A 20,574-nucleotide genomic window follows, 5' to 3' on the forward strand; every position below is an offset into this window, starting at 1 on the left:
ACTTTTGTGTGAAAAGTTATAATTTTAACCATGTTTTATGAGATTTTTCCTATATTTGTCTTAATGTAACTTGTAATAAAATTGAAATATGGGTGTGGTTTTGTTGAATTTGTTACAGAAAAATGTACCCACTGTTTGAATTTATAAAGAAACTGTATTTGTCTTTAACACATGAATACACTTAATAAATTTTAAAATTAAATAAGTGATTAAATTGGTGTTAAGAATAAATTAAATCTATATAATTTTGAAATTTTCAGATCATGAATAGATAAAATGTAAAATAACTGTATAAAACACTAAAATATTAAGTTGCAGATATACATTAAGCGTTTCTCTCATTCATTATTTCGAACTTTTCTATGAAATTTTGGACACGTCCTGAATGTCAATCTCACATATGATGTGTTAAAATGGTAGCTGAACAATCTAGCATTCCTGAACTGGAACACCCAAGACAGATTGAGAGAGCAATGGGTTAATCTTCAAAATTACGGATTCGTGATTTGAACAGAAAGTTTTGGTAGGGCTGTTTGAGACAGTTTTAAAACTTTTATTTTTGCTGTCGTGGAGCACAACGAACATATTTAGATTGGCATTGTTTTGACTTGAGATATAATTTTAACAATATTGATGACTTAAACAAGTTTAAGCAGTGATACGCGGGGCAAAATTTTAGAAGCTTATTTCATTCTCTAAATTACGTGCCCAATAATTAAAAAACTGAATAGTAAGTTTCTTACTTTAGGTACAGGATTTTTTTCGAGAGTAGGATGCGTCTCTAGTGAGAGCAATGGCCTGCAGGTTGAAGAAATCAGCAGCAGTGGTGGGAGGTTTACAAACACCCTATTACTGGCCGTGACTCTTCCTGGAAGGGGACATGGCTGGGACCCCCGGGGTGCGACCACAGCTGCAGACCAGTCCAGCCCCGGCCACTGTGGGCTGCCCAGGACTACCTGGCCAACGAGCGAAATATGTGGATTCACTCCCAGCTAGGCGGGCGCCTTAAAACCTAATTTCCTATTGATTTTTTAACACTTTTGCTACACATAATTAAGTAAATGAAATTATTTTATGACAGCCCTCAAGTCTTACAGTAGTTGTAGAGCTTTGCTGAAATAAATACTTGTCCATTAAATACTAAACGTTTAATGTTAATCTTAATTACTTTCTCGGATATTCGTAATCACATAGTTGTTTGACTCCAAATTCTTAGGCGTTTACAGACCTTGGAAAGCTCTGTAGACCATAAGTCATATAATTGTGTTCTACTTTTTTTCGCAGTTAAACTGCAGTCGAAGTTTTTCTGCAGAACTTAAACCGACCCTGTATTCGCGGCGGGTTCTCGGAAGCAGTCGTGGATTCGAGCCCACACCTCAGCACGATTCAGGTTCTTGAGCACAGAGAGAGACACGTGGTTTTGTGCCCCGCCTTAAGCCCTTGTGCGAGACCCTGACAAGCCACGTAAGCGAGCAGCAGGCCGTTCCGGGAAACATTTGTGAGGCCACGGGAAAAATACAAAGTTTGGGCCCCTTGTGTATTGATGTCTAGCAATTGTATATTTCACCCGAACACCAAGACAAACGCAGTCGCCTTCCTCAAGAGGCGAGGTCGAATACACTTCGACCTGGCCGAGGAACCTACGAGACTTACGAGCAAAATAGTAAATCCGCGTTTTTTTTATAAAATTGATTACACAAATAAGATTGTAAAACTGTGAGATAGGATTGCAGAAGCAGCAAGCAGACCGAGCGGCTTGCTGCGAGCAGGCAGCGGGACGCGGGGTGCGGAGGTGAGGAGCTGTGTGGTGTGTCACTGCCGCAGGCCCAAAAGTGTGCCCAGCTCGCCCATGGTGAAGCGCGCCTTCTCTCGCCTGGGCAACATCACTGCCGGCTGGGGCCGCTCCATCCGCAAGCAGCACTCCCACCTCACGGCCGACGACAAGAAGAAGTGGTCGTCCTCGCAGGACTGCTCCAGTGAGTGTCCTCTGCTGCTCTGCTGCGAGAGTATATATTTATATTTGTGATCTATTTTTGTGGCAGTTGTAATAATAATTTATAGATAAACATTAAAGTTTATCGATAGTTAACAGTAGCAATAACGTATAGCCTAAGTTGGAATAAAAAATGTGTTTAATAACATATAGGCAGAGCGTTTACCATCTGTAAAAAAAGTCACCTAAAAGATTACGCTGAATTATCTTCTATAGAAATATACATAAAATAGCCTTAGATATACGATCTTTATAATGTATTATTGATAAGCAGTTTTTGTGGACTACAATTATTTTATCCAAACTATGTTTAATAGACAAATTTTGTTAATTTTATTACAATTTCTTCAACATTATATTACCCTTTACCTTTTTATTATGTCATAATCATGTAACTCTATTTAATCAAAATAACAGTGAGTCACAGCCTATTATTGCATACAACTTTGACGCCTTTCAAATTTCGTTTATGTTTAATGCTGTTTTAATAAGCATTATCATCTAATGAATAGAATCCCCCTCTAGATGCAAGTGCCTATGACGCAATGTTTTGGGATGAAACACATAAACATGTTTTGATGTTCTAAAGGCGATGATTTTATGTGCTGACAGACACACACAGGAAGCACACCGCATTCTGCAACCAAATTTCAAAACTGATAGTAACATATTTTTAAAAATCAAAATACTTTATAAATCAAATATTTTGAGTAGGCTACACTAGCCATAGAAGTAAAAAGGTGTATTTAAAAATAAATTTGATACTTAAAATTTTCTACCCTTTCTTAAGTATACAAAAATTATAAGTATGTAGTGTATGCCTGGGATGTAGTATTAATTAAGTCCACAAAGTTACACATCTACAATAAAATATTCCATTTTATACCTTAATTAATTTACATTGTTGAAGTCGTCTGTTAAATAACTATATGTGAGCAGTGTGAGAAGCCAAATTAGAGACGAAAAACTTGTTACTATGCTGTTTCTAATTACCATAAGCCCAGTAAATGATAGTGAATCAAGACAAATTACTTTCTAAAATGTATATGAAAACAATATTTCGCAAAGGAATATTGATAAAACATATACTATGATGAATCCATTAAAAATACAAATAATTATCTATGAGTACTTACCGACATCTCTAATGTACAAACCAACGCCTGTACTTACCTGATGCGATCACTATAAGGTGTATTGTAAACTTTTATACCAGAACCTTCAAGTTATGGAAAAAATAATGATTATACACCAATTACATTCAACTAAAAGACTTCTAGTGACCATACTAATCATTCTTCAGCTTAATATATCACCAATAAAAATCCTACCAAGAAACCCTCGAACCACTAACTATTACAGGCAAATGTTTTAAGGAAACATCCACATACCATTCATTCAATCATCGTATCTTGCCGATCGTGACCTACCAATTGTATTAGCAGCGAGAGCGAGAGGGTTCTGGGACAGTGTAAACAAATGGGCGCCATCTTTGTTCTGGCAGTGTGGGACCACGTGCTCGGGCCACGAGGCGAGGGTTGTTGTTGTCTGCTGGTGACATCACAGGTAACCATCATGGTTAATTTTACCGAAGCTAAAGTCTTCTGTAGGCCGCCATTTTTTTCACAACTGGTGCAATGTTTAAACTTATAGTAGTAGCAGTAGTAGTAGTAGTTATGTTTAAAAAATTTAAAGTCCGCCTTACTTTTTATAGTCCATGGTGATAGCGGGATATTTAAATTTAAAAAGAATATATTTTAAATTCGAAAGACATATGGGTTGATATATGTGCTGACTACCACTATAACATAGATATATACATATTTATTAAAAGTATGCTTATAGCACTAGCTTACAGCCATATATTTTTTACTCTGTAGTATTTCCTTTACTACACTTAGTAATATTTCTGTATAGTATTTAAAAAATTTATAAGTAAATTTATTATTTTTAAGTATTTCACTTTTTAATGGTTGCATACCTGACATGAACGTGGGAGAGGTCACCCTAATGAGTTAAGACGTTTCGTCAATGACTATTGCTGCCAAGATATTTTAGTTTGGTTCTGGTTATGAATTTGATACTTTATATGCCTACATAACACAAGATATTTTTAATATTAAGCTATACATCTTTATTTTGTTTTTGAACACGTAAATACTTATTATTTAATATATATTGTCTATGTTTAACACTAATAATTTTTATTAATATTACTTACCACAAGATAAAGAATATATATTTAATAATGAACAACATATGCCTAAATGCTACCACATTTTAACAAATAACTAAGACTTAAAAGCAAACACATTTCACATAAAATTAAGTGTAAAAGAAATTAAGACCTTTTAATTTCTTTTTAATACTATAGGTATAAATACTTATATATTATTAAATTATACAGAAATATTACTAAGTACAGAGGGATTCTACAACATAGTAAAAACCAACAAAAATGGCTTTAGGCTCGCACTCTGCATATAAGAAGAATACAATTATTATTAGCATGATAACGGTATGCCTAAAGCTCTGTTATAAACATATTTCCCTAGCCACAGTATTCACGTTTTTGGGGGATTTCTTTAGTATTATAACACATAACAAAAAACTAGTACTACAAAAAGAGTATAGTGAAATCAACTAGCACCATAAAAGGAATTTAAATTTAATTCTTCCAGCACTATAACTAAATAATAGGAATACTTCTAATAAATAAAATAATAATATGCCTACAGCTTTGTTATAGTGGTAGTCAGCAAATATATCAGTAAAAGATGACATCGTTAGTATAAGAACACATAAACTAGTACTATAAAAATGATGGTGGTTCCTAGCAGCCATGTGGCCTACAGCAGACGATGGCTATATAAAAAATATGGTGGACTATAAGTTTAAACTTGGCACTCCAATGATGTTTAAATTTGGTACCAAGTACTATAACAAGGTGGAGGTCTACAGCAGATGACTGTAAACAAATTTTATTAGCCACCGTACTATAAAAAAATATGGCGGCGTATCGCAACACATGGTATATTTTTTTCAAAGTTGGCACCAAGAACTACAAAAAAATGGTGGTCCCTAGCAGCCAACTGTATATATATACATACACAGTTGGCTGCTAGGGACCACCATTTTTTGTAGTTCTTATATATATATATATATATATATATGCACGAAGTACTATAAAAAATATGGCGGCTTATATAAAAACGATATTTTTTATTTAAAAAGATGGTGGAATGTTAAAATTTAAATATAACTAGTATTGTAAGTTTGGCATGCCTCTGGGTGTACCACCACCCAACTGAAAGCATATATTCCTTATTTAAATCATCATCCCTCAACATATGCTCTGGTCTAGTGGCTAGCGTTGCTGACTGCCGATAGCGTCCCTGGGTTCTGGGTGCGGTCGCCACGATAAAAATAACAGCACACCAGCGCTCCCTAGCTACGGAAAAATGAACCAGGACGGCCGCCTTTGACGTCACCAGCAGACGACAACAACAACAGCCCTCGCCCTGTGGCCCGAGCACGTGGTGCCAGTGCCACGCCCACCTCGCCACGTGGCATGACCACGTGTTCCCAACTTCCAGATACAGGATGGCACCCATTTGTTTACACTGTCCCAGAACCCCTCTCGCTCTCCCTACTCGTATCCTATAGTATCCTGCCAATCGTATCCTGTTAATCGTTGTCTAATGTATCCTTCCAATCGTATCTACAGTATCTTACTGAAAGATACTATCGTATCCTGCCATTTTTATCCTACCAATCGCTTCCTTTCGATTGTTTCCTACCATATCCTACCAGTCATATCCTATCATATACTTCCAGTCTTATCCTCTCGTAAAAAATAAAATTTGAATCTTACTACATGTTTTAATATATTCTGTTGCTGAAATATTCTATACATATTTATTTTAAATATATTTCCAATCACTAGAGTCTTCATATTTATCATCAGCCTAATTGTTATAGTCAACATCATCAATCAATCGATCATCATCATTATCATGACCCTGCACACTATCATGTCCATTTATTTTATGACATCGTTTCCACATTTTTGGTCTCAGAGCTTCATCAGTGTCTTCTGTATTGTCAGGTTCAAATTTTTTTATAATGTTCTCATTTTTGTAAAGCTGTCGTTATCATGGTTTCCACCTTGTGTAGCAAAAATTCCTCAGTTATTCTGTATAAAGGTCAACTCCTTCATATCTCATGTTTGCTTCCTGAAGTATGATATCGTGTTTCCATTTATTCTATGTTAGAATCTCATTAACTTTCAATTTAGGCACGACAACTGTTCAAGTGTGATTATTGTTACCAATTTCTTATTCATACGACAGAAACTCTGACATTTTCTCAGCAGAGTAAAAATTGTACCTTCGCAGTTATCCATGCGTTTATTTTTTTATTACTATCACTTCGTCCAAACTGAAAGTCGCAATTTTCACAACTTAGCAATTTTTGGAAGGGGCTCGCTGCACGTCTTTCTCATGACCTCGAGCATTGTTGGCTTTAGTGCAGTGGCGTAGCGTGGGTGGGGCGGAGGGGGCGGCCCGCCCCGGGCGGCAGCCCGCGGGGGCGGGTCGCCGGTGAAGCGGGTTGAGATCTGATCTATGATTCATCCATTACATGTGTCAGACACACTATAATGTTCCATTTTTATCTAAAATTTTGCGCACCAACTATTTTTTAATATTTATTTAAAAGAAAAACTGCTAAATCACTTTACAAGTTCTTTTTAAGATTTATATTTGTGTAAACTTTCTGTTACACCGATCACAGCTTAAAATTTCATGTAATGGGTGTAGTGAGTTTTTAACACAATCATTCTTTTCGTGAAGTCTAGCATTCCTTCTCAAGACAAATTCCTTGTCGTATTATCTACAGTAGTGTTCTTCCAATACATCTTCAGGCAACGAACCATCAGGATCCATGTTAGCTTCTGCGAATAATATGAGATGCAATTTGAGAGTTTTAAAATAGAACATCTACTTAGATAGAATTTTTAATTTTTTATCAGATGAGTTAATTTCACATTTTGAAACACTTGTGGCCAAGTAATTCTTCTTTTGAACAACTAATGGCCCCACGTGTTGCGTAGCGTTAAATATTTTTTAAATGTGTGGGATGCGAGATTCTTTCTCACGATCGCAAGAGAAGGAGGACTCCGCTTAACATGAAGGAAAGGGAAATTCTTTTTGCATCGTAGTGTTTTTGAGTTTCAAGGCAAAGTAAGCTTATTACAAGTGAATTTTATTTTTGTTGGATTATCAGCTGACAAATTGTATTGTTAGGGATGTTTTAGTAACAAGAATCCAGCAGTTTATACGAAACTCTGAATAGAAAAGCTTGTCTCATTACGAAAAAAAATAAAAAATGACATGCAGTGATATGGTTTTTCAGGAATAACCAGAAACACTCGGAGATTATCAGCAGAAGTCGTGCCAGAAATAAATTGGAGCACACATGGAAATCAAACGAAATATTGTCACGAATAATCAAGAGTACACATAGGAAGCAAAACATTATTGACAGATATAATTAGGAGCCCACGGAGATATCTAAAGGTCATGTTCCTAAATCAAAATCAGTGATTAAGAAAAAAATATAATCAATGAATTAAATTTATAAAAAATAAAATTTCATAAAAAAAAATATTAAAAAAAATATGTTATTGCCTCTGTTGAAACTCCTTCCTTGATGAACAAAGGAGAAGTTTACAAACTGACGGAATTTGTTTGAAATATTTTAATATTATTATTTATTTATAATTTTATTTTTTGAAATGTAATTTAATTTTTTATGTTTGATCTGTTATTCTCTGATATTGATTCAGGAAAACGTGCGTTAGGTATCTCCAAATTCTCCTAATTATTTCTGAAAATATTTTGGTGGTTTTCTCAGTGTGCTCCTGATTATTGCTGTCATTTTATAGTTTCCTCCGTGTGCTCTTGATTTTAAGTGTCAATATTTCGTTGGATTTCCATGTGTTCTTCAGGTAATTTCTGGCGAGACCTTTGCTAATATTCTCCGAGTGTTTCTGGTTATTCCTATAAAAATATCCCTGCTCTTAATTTATTTTTCGTAATGAGTCAAGCAATTTATTCAGAGTTTCGTATAAAGTTTTTTTCCTAACCTAACTAAAAACTAAGTGTGTTTAGGTGGAGTCCGGGTTAGGAAGGGAGACTAAGTGCGTCTCAGGCCGAAGCCTATACACTCTATTCATGCAGGGTGTTAGACATGCAGGAGAGGTAGCATGCAGGAGAGGTAGCATGCATTATGTGCTAGGAGGAGATTGGCCCGCTATGCCAACGATTGGCACCATGACTAACTCTTCTCACTGACTATTCTAGACTAAAACTAGATGAGTCGGGCCCAGGTAAAACCAGCATAGACACAGGGAAAACCCTGGGTACTTACATGCGGGGTGCAAAAGTCATGCATTAAGCAAGCAGGTTGGTTACAGGAAACAGAGGGATTGTTCTGGAAGAAGAGTTGGACAGAGTAGAAAGGAGTCTACCATGCGGGGCTTGGGTGCTTGGACTTTATGTCCGCATTGGTTTTGGGTGGCACTGATTGTTTCGGGGGTGACTTTTGTGGTTTACCGCCGGGCTGCCAATCAGCCCAATTTAAATTAGGAAGTTTGAAAGTTTTAAGAAATAATGATTCAGCGCTGGATTTAACCCTGCAAATGTGTGGTATGCTGCATGAGACTCAAAATCTCATGCCTTTCCGAAACAAAGCCGGCACTGGAGGTGAAGCCTGCCAGTCGAGCCATGCCCATCAGACATGAGAGTCAGCCCTAACACAACAGGCAGAAAACCCCCGGGGGCCGATCATACAACTGCGTGCTTCGCACTATTTTGAATCAGCACTGTGGTTTGTTTATCGCAAGTGGTGTTAATTTGTGGAGGTTTTCGCATGTTTAACACGAAATTTTTAGTGTAATAGAGACTTAATACTTAAAACTATTGATGACGAACTGCAAGCAATACAAATATTATGGGCGGAATTTTCCCACCGGTCCACAATGGTGGGGTTGGGGTCCGGCATCGGCTGGGCGTAGCGCGGTTGTGACTGGCCGGCTGCTCAGCCAATCGCGCGTCGGTACGGGGGTCGATGCTCTTTGTGTTCCACGTCGGGATCATAATTCCCAAGCGAGAAACATGTGGTTTTAAAATATTTACGCACTTATCGTAAGAAGTTTGTGTGGTTCGTTATAAAAGTCTTGCAAAATTTCCGACTTGGTTTCACGATGCAATGCTTCTACCGGACAGTACACTGGGGCGTCTGTAGTGATTCGAATACACTTGTTCTGAATAGGCTGTAGTTTTATGAGGTGTGTAGGGGCTGCAGTTGTCAAGAAATGGGCTGCATAAGTTATAATAGGACGGATGAGAGCTTTCAAAAGCAGTAAGCCATTTTTGACATTTCTGCCACATCGTCTGCTCATGACTGGGTATAGGGAGTTAATTCTAACCTGGGTTTGTGTTAGTTTGGCGTCTATATGGTGGCGCCAAAGCCAGTTCCTGTCCGTATGGATGCCAATGTATTTTACTACATTTTTTGTGGGGAATGTTTGTGTTTTTTTTTTATTCGCCAGGTCGTGCACCTCAGTTGGAACTCAGTGAGCGTGTCTTGTAGCCTTTTTGTGACTATCTGGAGATTGTGGGACATGCTATACAGCACTGTGTCATCGGCATAGCAGCCCAGCTTCACTAAGCTGTGTGCGGTGCGTGGCATGTCACTGACATATATATTAAAGAGGACAGGGCTTAGGATACTTCCCTGTGGCACTCCTGCTCTTATTTGTTTAAGGTCAGATAGAGCCCCATCAGTAGATACTCTGAAGGTTCTGTCTGCTAAGTAGGACGCGACTAGCTTGATGTAGCAGTCAGGCAATCCTGTTTGATAAAGTTTGTAGATAAGCCCCGCATGAAATACTCTGTCGAAAGTTTTTTCTACATCTATAAACGTAGCGACTAAATAGTCTTGTACGTTCAATGCGTTTGTTATTTCTTCTGTGAGACGCACTAGCTGATGTACTGTCGAATGAGTACTGCGAAAGCCGAACTGTTAATTTGGCAGTAGATTGTTGTCGTAATTGTGTCGATTGAGTCGATGTAGTAAAATACTCTCGGTGACTTTCAACACAGTACTGATTGGCCTGTAGTTCTGGGGTAACGTTTGATATTTGACCGGCTTGTGTAAGACTATAACTTAAGCTTCCTTCCGAATTCAGCTAGATATTATAGGGCCTCGTACGGGAGTTGTTTGATTACGATAGCCTGCATACTGTCATTCCCAGGGGCTTTGCATGGCTTCAATTTCCTAATAGCTAGCTTGAATTCCTGTGCTTGGGTTTGCAAGGGTTCGGAGACTGTGGGCTGTTGCAATTTGACACGTAGTTCATGGCGAATTGGAGCTGTGAATTGCCTGTCACAAGGCTGCATGTTTGGCTGGAAGGCTGTTTCCAAGACATCAGCGCAAGCTTGCACCTTGTCACGGGGCTGGAAAGCTACGCCATTGTTTGTTTGGAGAGGCGAGATTTTATCCTTTTTATTTAGTATTCGTTTCGTCAGAGCCCAGATGCTACCGTCCTGAGTTTGGAGTTTTGCGACTTTCGCTTCCCACTGGCTGCTTCGCCAGAGTGAAATTTCGTCGGATATGACTTTTGGTATTTCGTTTATTGGGCGTTTCGTCTGTTGTGTAAGACGCCGTGTATATTCGCACCTCAGTCGATTTTTTTGTGTGAAATCAAGCTGTGGTTGTACTCCGGCAGTTTGTCATACGCTAACCGAACCCATTTTCCTGGAATGCATTGGCTGATACCATCCTGGATTTTTGTAGTTAGTTGTGTTATCATGGAAACTAGGTTTTTACTATTTTCAATGCTAAATTCGTCCATGTCTGGGAGATTTATCGTTGAATAGTTTTTAAAACGTTACCAGTCCGCTTTCTTGTAATCTCCAATTTTACACGGTGGGTTTGAGTCTAGGGTTGCGTCATCGAAGATCAAGTGAACAGGGAAATGGTCCGACGACATGTCGTGTACAACCTCGAGTTCGAATCCCATGTTGACACGCTTGTTAAGAGCGATATCTAGTAGTATATCGGAAAGTTATTGGGTCTGCCTCAGTCATGTGTGGGCTCGGAGGGAGCATGAACATGATAGTTTTTATTTAGTTGGTCGGTATAGAGTAGCCTACCATTCGCTGTAGCGCACCTGCAGTTCCACTCTAAGTGCTTCGCATTGATATCACCTTCAGCGGGGAAGCTCGGGGCTGCCCCATACTGGGCATCTAGATCCGCCACATTGAGGGACCTTCCTGGGATCGCATACATTGATATTAGTTTTATTTGTTGGCGGTTTATAGTTAAATTTATTCCTATTGCTTCTAAATTTTGAAAGTCAGAGAGCTGGCAAGTGGAGTGCCTAATGCTGTTGTGGACTGCCAGGGCTACTCCGTCGCCTCTGGCATCTCGGTCAAGCCGGCAAATGACATAGTTCAGAATAGTTAGTCTGCCAGTTGGTACCAAGTGCGTTTCACTTATCGCAGCTATTTTTATTTAATATTTATCAAGGTTGTTTACAAATTCCGGTAGTTTATATTTGATACCACGTGCATTCCAGGATAAGAGGGAATGTAACTTAAAACAACTGGCCGAGGTGTGTTGCAAGGAAGGTTGCCATGGAGGGTGTCGGCAAGCGCACAGACGTAATCCACGGTAGCATAGATCTTATCGGCCACGGTTTTGGCTGATTAGAGCCAAATAACCATCAACTGGCAAAGTGGGCTGATGGCCTTCTACAGTTGGACAATGGCTCTAATGGCCGCATTGTCCTGAAGGATGAATTTAACATCCTCCAGCTGTGGCAGCTGCGTGTTGGTGGCGGGTGTGGGTGGGGAAGTTGGCGGCACTGGGGCTGCGTCAACAGTCATGGTCTCTACGGTGACAGGTGCCGCACGCTGCGGGGCCTGTGCAGGTTTTTAGTTTTGGGTCGGGGCAGCTGGAGCAGCTGGGGCAGCTGTGGTTGCCTGCTGGGGTCTGTTGCCATTTTTGTGGCAAGTCCAAGTTTTTATTGGGCTGTTCCGTTTGTTTCTGCCGTTGCCTGCACTGCCAGGGATTGTTTGCGAGCATTGATTAGTCAAGTTCATTGTAGCTGGGCTCGCAGTGCTGCTGGAGGGTCTCGAACATGTTGCCTCCCGCCTGGGGCATGTACTGTACGAGGGTCGGTCGCGGGGGGTACCGCGGGGGTCCCCAGGGGTTCTGCCTCGGTGGACCGAAGTAGCCTGAGGGACCTGGTTGTTGTGACGGGGTCTGTGTTGCAGCTCGCTGGTTCGCGCATATGTCGCGGCGAGACTGTTGTTCGCGTTCCTCGCTAACCGAGGGGGGGAGGGGGAAGGTGCCTGCGGCTTTCCTTCTTGTAGGCACTGCAGCACTTGTAGTTGGCGCAGTGCTGTTCTTTGCAGAGAGTAGACTCTTTGTGCTCCTGCTGCCCAGCCGGAGGGCAGTTGGGGGCGCGGTGAAGGCCACTGCACCAACTGCAGACGGGGGCAGCCCTTGTCAAAGTGACTAAACCGCTGGAATTTGCTCACTGGCTAAGGCCAGAGGGGCGGCGGTAGTCTTCGACACAGATGGCCATGCTAGTGAACTCTTTCAATGCGAGGATCCGATCAGAGTCGCAGTTCTGCGGTACCTCTATAACCAGTGTATCGCAATTCTCGCGACACTGTCGGTTCTCAAAAAACCAATAGTTCTGCACTGGTATCTTAGCTGCGAGGAACTCCTGTTGCAGGAAGTCCTGTAGGGGGGGAGGGTGGCGGTCTATGCCACGCAAGAAAAATTTCTTTGGTATTTCATCCCGCTGAAGCAGGACTGATTGCTGGGCTCCTATAGCCTCTAGAGCCTTGGATCATCAGCTCGTCACGGCCGCGGTTCGGGCAGACAAACTTCTCTGCCAGAGCTGATTTGAAAGCATTATAAACCCTCAGGTGTAGGTGTCCTGCATCCAGGTACACGAATAGTGGCTTCAGTTTGGGAGCCTTGGTCACGAGCACTGAAGGCGCTTGGATGGCAGGAATAAGGGCGGGCCCCCCTCGTCATCGCTGACTACATTTGGGTCGCTGTGGGCACGATTTGCCCTCTTGCCTGCAACTGTGGTTCAGCCAGGCTTGTCGCCACTGCCTGAGGCGCTTTCGTCCATGTCGCTTGTTCAGTCCTTCCTATCGCTCAATTGCCCACACTGACCACTCCCACGGGGCTAGTTAGCTGGGCACGTGGCTAGGCTACAAGGGTTCTATCACCATGGGTGTCACAGAGTTTGTCGGCCGTCAATACACTACCTTTCCTATAATAACAGTAACCACCTGTGGGCACAAGGTACACAGGCACCATTCAAGAGTTGTCTCGCTTTCAGCTGTGATAGCACTGAGAAGTGCTCTTAACGGCTTAATAGGCTAAACCGCAGGAATTGCTCCAAGACACGTCCGTCCTCTTCCACGGCGCAGCTGGAACTATTCGTATGAAATGATGAATTTGTGTTACTAAATCATCACACTTTATTTTTTTTTCAGTTAAAATTCCATCAAAAATAATATTCATTTGTAATAAGCTTACTTTGCCTTGATAATCAGGAAAACTACGATGCAAAACGAATTTCCCTTTCCTTGATGTTAAGCGGAGTCCTCCTTCTCTTGCGATCGTGAGAAAGAATCTCGCATCCCACACATTTAAAAAATATTTAACGCTACGCAACACGTGGGGCCATTAGTTGTTCAAAAGCAGAATTACTTGGCTACAAGTCTTTCAAAATGTGAAATCAACTCATCTGATAAAAAATTAAAAATTATATCTAAGTAAATGTTCTAATTTAAAACTCTCAAGTTGCATCAGATATTATTCTCAGAAGCTAACATGGATCCTGGTTCGTTGCCTGAAGATGTATTGGAAGAACACTACTGTAGATACTACGACAAGGAATTTGTCTTGAGAAGGAATGCTAGACTTCACGAGAAGAATGATTGTGTTAAAAACTCACTACACCCATTACATGAATTTTTTAGCTGTGATCGGTGTAGCAGAATGTTTACACGAATCGAAATCTTAAAAAGAACTTGTAAAGCCAAGCCCACTTACGAGATAGAAAGCATCGACAAACCACTACTCTAAGGAAGAGTGCTGCATGACGTAAATAATTTTCCTTGTCTTGAACGTGATTAGTTCATAGACTCCTTATCTCGACAAAGAACTTAAATTGAAAGTTGCTTGCGGTTTAAGGAAGACTGAAACCGATGGAAGTATCATCACCGTGAAAAGGAGAAAACATTCAAGCCCATATAAGTATAACCTACGTACTTTAGAATATTGAAGGACACTTAAATAAGAAGCTTTTAGACGATGAAGAATCTTTGACGTCAACGATTACGAATTATTACCTTAATCCGGGTGGATATGGTGACTTCTACGATGATGGCGACAGGGACTCTCAAGCTGGTGACAAGACGAATAACTCATGAAGCACGTAAAAGTGGCAAGATCGAAGACTGTGATAAAGCCATGAGACCAAAACGATAGAAACAATGGGATAAAAAATATTTATATGATCAACCTTATAATGATCACTGGGACGATAGTAATATTAAAACATTAACTACAAACATTCCAGGAAGATGACGATAGTAGAAAATAACGATTATACGTTAATGGAAATATCCTGAAATAATGGTCGATCGATTGAGACTACTGATGGCTTCACTTAGGGCAGGAAACTACTCGCACCTCAACGAAGTAGCCTTTATTTACAAAGAACTGAGGACAGCTCGCTACATACAATAATGACTTCTTTTACCTGTATTTGTATAATATTGAATAAATAAATTATATTTTGGACTTTAAAAATGATTATTTAGTCCTTAATTTCTGATTCTTATCCAAGCAAAAGTTGTCGTTACCACGGGTTATATGTGTGTATTCCGTGCCCAGTGTGCATCCTGTGTTCATTGCGTGTTCATTGCGTGGCCAGTGTGTGTATTGCATGTCCATTGCGTGTCCAGTGTTTGTATTACGGTCCTTTGCATGTCCAGTGTTTGTCCTGTGTTAATTGCGTGTCCATTTCATGCCCAGTGTGTATTGTGTGTCTATTACATGTCCATTATGTATACTAAGTGTACATGTATTTTGTAGAATGTATGTCGTTACGCGTTTCGTTTAATGTGCATAGACTGAAGTCAAGTCAAGATTGACCCCGTGGTTCGTAGAAACCTGGCCTATTACGCCTAACATTTAATATGATCTGTTTATTATGTTCGTCGAAACATAACTTGTAGTTCCGATTCGCTTGGCCTGTATGAAGTTATTTTGTTTCTTGTTATTCTTTCTGATGTCTCTTTTTGTGGCATATGTTCTGTGTTAGACATTTTAATATTTACTGCAATTTTTTTCGGGATGCAAATGTTTCATTTGTAGACTAGATGTCTTCTCAGTAGTATGTAATAGGGGCTCCAAGCACATGGTCCAGGGTGAGGAGCGAGGAGCTGACCGAGCTCTGAGTCATGTCCATCACTGACGTCACGGCGGCCATCTTGGATTAGAGTAATGGGACACAGCGTAACGGGACATAGCATAACGGGACAAGTATATCATTGCGGCCATTTTGGATCCACCATTTTGGATGACGTCATTTCGTTTTCTCGAACATTCCGGCGTATTGGTTTTCCTCCATTTTGAATTATGACATCACCGTTGCAATTTCCGTTACGGCCGCCATCTTGAAAATCTTTTTATTATCTGATTTTAATTTAAAAAAAAATATTTATAAAAAATACATTTAATAAAACTTTAATAAAAATACTTAAAAAAAAAAACTTTTACGACACGGAGCTCGGAGTCCACGGTTAGAACCCGGTGAGAGCAAAAAAATTAAAAATGGCGACATGCTCCTTCCTCAATGGTGGATGCAGGTAGACTGACCCCCACCACTTATGTCAAAGTATATATAACGTCATCTAGTATGATGTCATGTCCGCTATCTTGTCTTCGTTGCTGGAAGCCATCATCATTGTATCGTCGGCTAGAGTGCGCTGACGTCATGTTAGTTTAATTCTTACCCGCTAGAGTGCAGTAATAATTTATTATTACTAAGGTGTCCGCCATCTTGTCATTTCGACACCATCTTGGAAATCCGTAATTTTAATGCTAGAAATTCGGGAAAAATTCCAAAATTCGTTAAATAAATTGACAATAAATATACTGATTGATTCGATCGATTCATGTCCTTGGTTCGATCCCTGGATGACGCAAAACATTTAATTTTATATAAATAATAATAATTTCAATAAACCATGTTCACAATTCTTATAGAGACTTTAAATCCTCTACTACCATCATTCTTTAATCCTTTACGACCATCATCTTGGAAATTCGTAATAATTAACCTAAAAATTCAGGAAAAAGTTCAAATTTCATTAAATAAATTTGCAAACAATATTCTGATTAATTCATTAGATCGACTAAAGTCCTTGGTACGAACCTGGAAGAAGCTAAAAATAATCTTAATATTTAGGTTAAAATGCCTCAAAAAATGACAGGTTCGAAAATAAATTACAAGTTCTTTTACAAACATAATGTTAATTACATAATTTATATTCTACTACAGGATCACTTGCGAAAGCCAGCAATCTTATAATCATTTAGCCCTGCATAGAAGCGAAATGACTAATTCTTAGCTCCAATCGGTTTATACTAGACAGAGACCAACCAGAACCGTTACTAACATAGTCCTCCTCTTCTTGACAGTGTTTCTGGGCACCGTGTTTAACAGTTTGCTTCTCATCGTCAGAACTGTAAATTGTAACAGCCGATGTCTTGAGAGAATTTCTTCTCTAGGTCCTCGGAATGGATACGATTTACCATATAAACAGTTCAGTCACAAGTTATAATTTAATTTCCGTACTTTGTTACTTAATAAGTAAGCTGATTGATTATGTTCTACCTGATATCCTCAATAATCATAAAAATGTCTTTATCTCCAAATGATCAATCGACTTCAAATGCTCCAACAGCTCCAAATTGCTCAAACAGCTCCAAACAGGCTCCAAATGCTCCAACAGCCTCCAAATGCTTAACACAGCACGGAATTTTCTCTTTTGTTCCAACAGCTCCAAATGCTCCAAATGGCTCCAACATCTCCAAATACTACAAAATGCTCCAAATGCTACAACAGCCTCCAAATGCTTAACAGAGCTTCAAATGCTTCAAAAGGCTCCAAATGCTCTAACAGCTCCAAATGGCTCCAACAGCTCCAAAAAGGCTCCAAATTCTCCAACAGCCTCCAAATGCTTAACACAGCTCTAAATGCTCCAAATGGCTCCAGCAGCTCCAAAAGGCTTCAAATGCTTCAAAAGGCTCCAAATGCTCCAACAGCCTCCAAATGCTTAAGACAGCTCCATCTTCAATTGGTTCCAACTGATTCCAATTACTTTTCTTATCGAACTTGGCATGATTACTGACATGTCTTTATTAGAATACATTTTGACTGGCAGTGGTAACGTTTTTTACACTTTTAAGTTATTAGTTTTATTTAGAAATCAGATTTCGATAAATGGTAGATACCATCTGGAAAAAAATATATTAATTTATCTTCAAGTTTATACACATACACTTAATTTAAGCCATTATTGTATGTAGCCAGCTTCCCTCAGTTCTTTGAGTATGAAGGATATTTCTTTAATGTTCGAATAGTTTCCTGCACAAAGCGATCCGTGTAGTAGTCGTAGCCTGTCAACCAATATGTTAGGATCTTCCCATGAGGTATAATCAATCTCTTCTGCTACGTTCATCATCCTTGCATGTTTATAAAAAATATTATTATCTTTGGTGTCTATCGGTTTAACACCAACCACAAGGTCACTTTCGTCATCGTGCCATTGATTATCACAAGCTTGATCAGGATAATTTATCTTATTACGACGTTTCCATCGTTTTGGTCTCAAGCCACCATCACAGTCTTCGCTCTTGCATGCTTTTGGTGCTTCAGCACAGTACTCAATCATGTCAGCCATAGATGTGTCAGCACAGTCTTCATTCATGCCAGCTTTTGATGTGTCACCACAGTCTTCTATCATATCAGCATCACAAACTTGATCAGGATAAATTATTTTATTACGTCGTTTCCATCGTTTTGGTCTCAGACCGCCATCACAGTCTTCGATCTCGCCTGCTTTAGGTGCTTCAGTACAGTACTCAATCATGTCAGCCTCAGATGTGTCACCACAATCTTCAATCATGCCAGCTTCAGATGATTCATCAAAGTCTTCGACCTTGTAAGCTTCAGGTGGTTCTCCATCTTTCACATTTTTATGGAGACGACTAGATATTGGAGTAAATATCTTTTCATTTCTAATATGGTTACAACTTCCTTCGTTTGTTTTAAATTTTAAATTATTATCTTGATCTATATCAGTAATTTTAGCATTAGCTTTATCGCCTTCGTTCCTCTTCCGCGATGTTGTAGCCCAGTTTTCGTTATCTTTATTCATCTTAATTGTACAGGTCTTGTAATGTCTATCTAAGTAATATCTTCTACCAAAGGATTTCTGACACTGACTGCAATGAAATGTTTTTTGACAAGGACCCAAATTATACTCGCTTCTCTCATGTCGTTTAGCATTCTTTCTCAAGGTAAACACTTTGTCACAGTATCTACAGTGATGACGTTTTGATACAGCAACAAATCCCGAATAAGGATTCATATTAGGTACTGAGACTAATGCCAGATGCAAACTAAGAGTTTTAAATTAGATATATTAGTTAAATAGATTTTTTTAATTATTTCATCAGCAAGAATTAATTTATCTCATTCAAAAGTACTTGTTGCAAGTAGTTCTGCTTTTCAACAACAGATGTCGCCACATGTTACTTGTAGGTAAATAATATTTAGTTCTTTTATGCGGGATGCGGGATGCTCTTTAACGATCGCAAAAGAAGGATGGATTCGCTAGACTCCAAGGAGAAGGAAGTTCGTCCTTCCTGTTAGTGCTTCTTAGATTTCTCAAGATTATTATTATTTGACTGAGTAATGATATTTTTTTTAATTTCCACCTGATACAAATATAACAAGTGTTGATTAAGTAGCAGAAATTCACTAATTACATGTAACCTTGAATAAAATGACATGGCTCATTAAGTAAAAAAATCCTTGATGCAGAGATTTATTTCTCATCTGTAACCAGAAGCACTCGGAGAAAACCATAAGATGTCGAGTCAGGAATAATCAGAAGCACTCGGAGAAAACCATCAGATGTCTAGTCAGGAATAATCAGAAGTACTCGGAGAAAACCATCAAAATATTGTTAAGAATAATAAGGAGCACATGTAGAAAACCACCATAACTTTGACAAGAATAATTCGAAAGCACAGAAGTCACGAATTAGGGTTTCCCCCCTTTTGTTTGATGACCCAGCGCTCTTAGCCGTGATGCCCTGCCGCCCTGGGGCCCCCACGGGCGTGGATGCGGATACGCCGCATACGCAACCAGGAAGAGCGTTAGAGCTTTTGGCTATGCAAAGGGACTGAGGCTACCCATCTCAGTTTATGCACCACCTCTGGCCCCCTACTCCGCTCAGCTAACCAGCAAGTTGGATGCTCCCTTGCCCTCTGGAGTATCACTTCTGGCGCCTACCCCGGTCTCCCGTCTCACACTGGGACTCCTCAATCACCCAGCGAACCCGCGGTCCGGTGGAGGCCTACCCAACCTCTGCCAGCTGTCCAGGCTGGTTACCGGAGCTGTCCTCGTCGCTCACAACGTCAGTACTTCAATGGGCTAGGGAACCCTGATACCTGCCCCTAAAGCACTCGGGGCACCACTCGCAAGTACGAGTCCTACCTCACCAAGAATCCTGGGCCATAAGAAAACCTCAGCGGGGAACCATTCAAACATGATGGATTCTTCCCGTACTACGACCAACTTTTGGTCTCGTCGGCAGACTGTTCGCTGGTAGTTTGACCGGATCATCACGCTTCTGGGACGAACACCGCCAACCCCAGCTGGAAAATGGCAATCACGGCGTCCGGGCAGGAAGCACCTGGGGGTTGCCTCAGTACCTCCACCGACTACAAGGCTAAAGAAGGAACCTCGCCGTGCAGTTTACAGCCCGTTTTTAGGTCCGGGCACCCGACACCGCAACCACCATACCCAGTCGAACTCCATTACCATGGGGCCTAATCCATTCACTATGGGGCCCTTTGGGACCGATGCACCGAGGCTCGGCCGTCGAACCCCCCGGAAAGGTTTCTATCGCATCTGCTGTTGCCCGCAGATTCAGCCCTTTCACCATTTCCGGTCTCATACATGCAATTGAGGATGCACTGTGGCAGAGTTTGACCCGGCAGCGCCCTCTTTAGTTGGAGAGGTGCTATGACCAGAGGTTGGGGAAACTCCTCCCAACATAGTCACCACAATCCTCCCCCAACAGCGGTGCCAACGTGGAGGCAGAGGGTTGCCACTTGGTGTGGAGAGGCTATGTAATCGCATCACACACCCTTTCCGCGGACTTGGTGGTTCATGT

At 40.3% G+C, this 20,574-nt stretch overlaps 1 protein-coding gene across 1 annotated transcript in view; it reads left to right on the top strand.

Annotated features, from left to right (window-relative positions):
- Positions 1–20,574, top strand: part of LOC134531566 (uncharacterized) — a 506,394-nt gene that overhangs the window by 292,205 nt on the left and 193,615 nt on the right. Inside the window, exon 8 of the mRNA XM_063367273.1 lies at positions 1,825–1,976. Coding sequence (XP_063223343.1) covers positions 1,825–1,976 — 152 coding nt within the window. The remainder of the gene's footprint in view (positions 1–1,824; positions 1,977–20,574) is intronic.

This window comes from Bacillus rossius, chromosome 5, assembly GCF_032445375.1.
Source record: "Bacillus rossius redtenbacheri isolate Brsri chromosome 5, Brsri_v3, whole genome shotgun sequence".
Lineage (NCBI taxonomy): Eukaryota > Metazoa > Arthropoda > Insecta > Phasmatodea > Bacillidae > Bacillus > Bacillus rossius.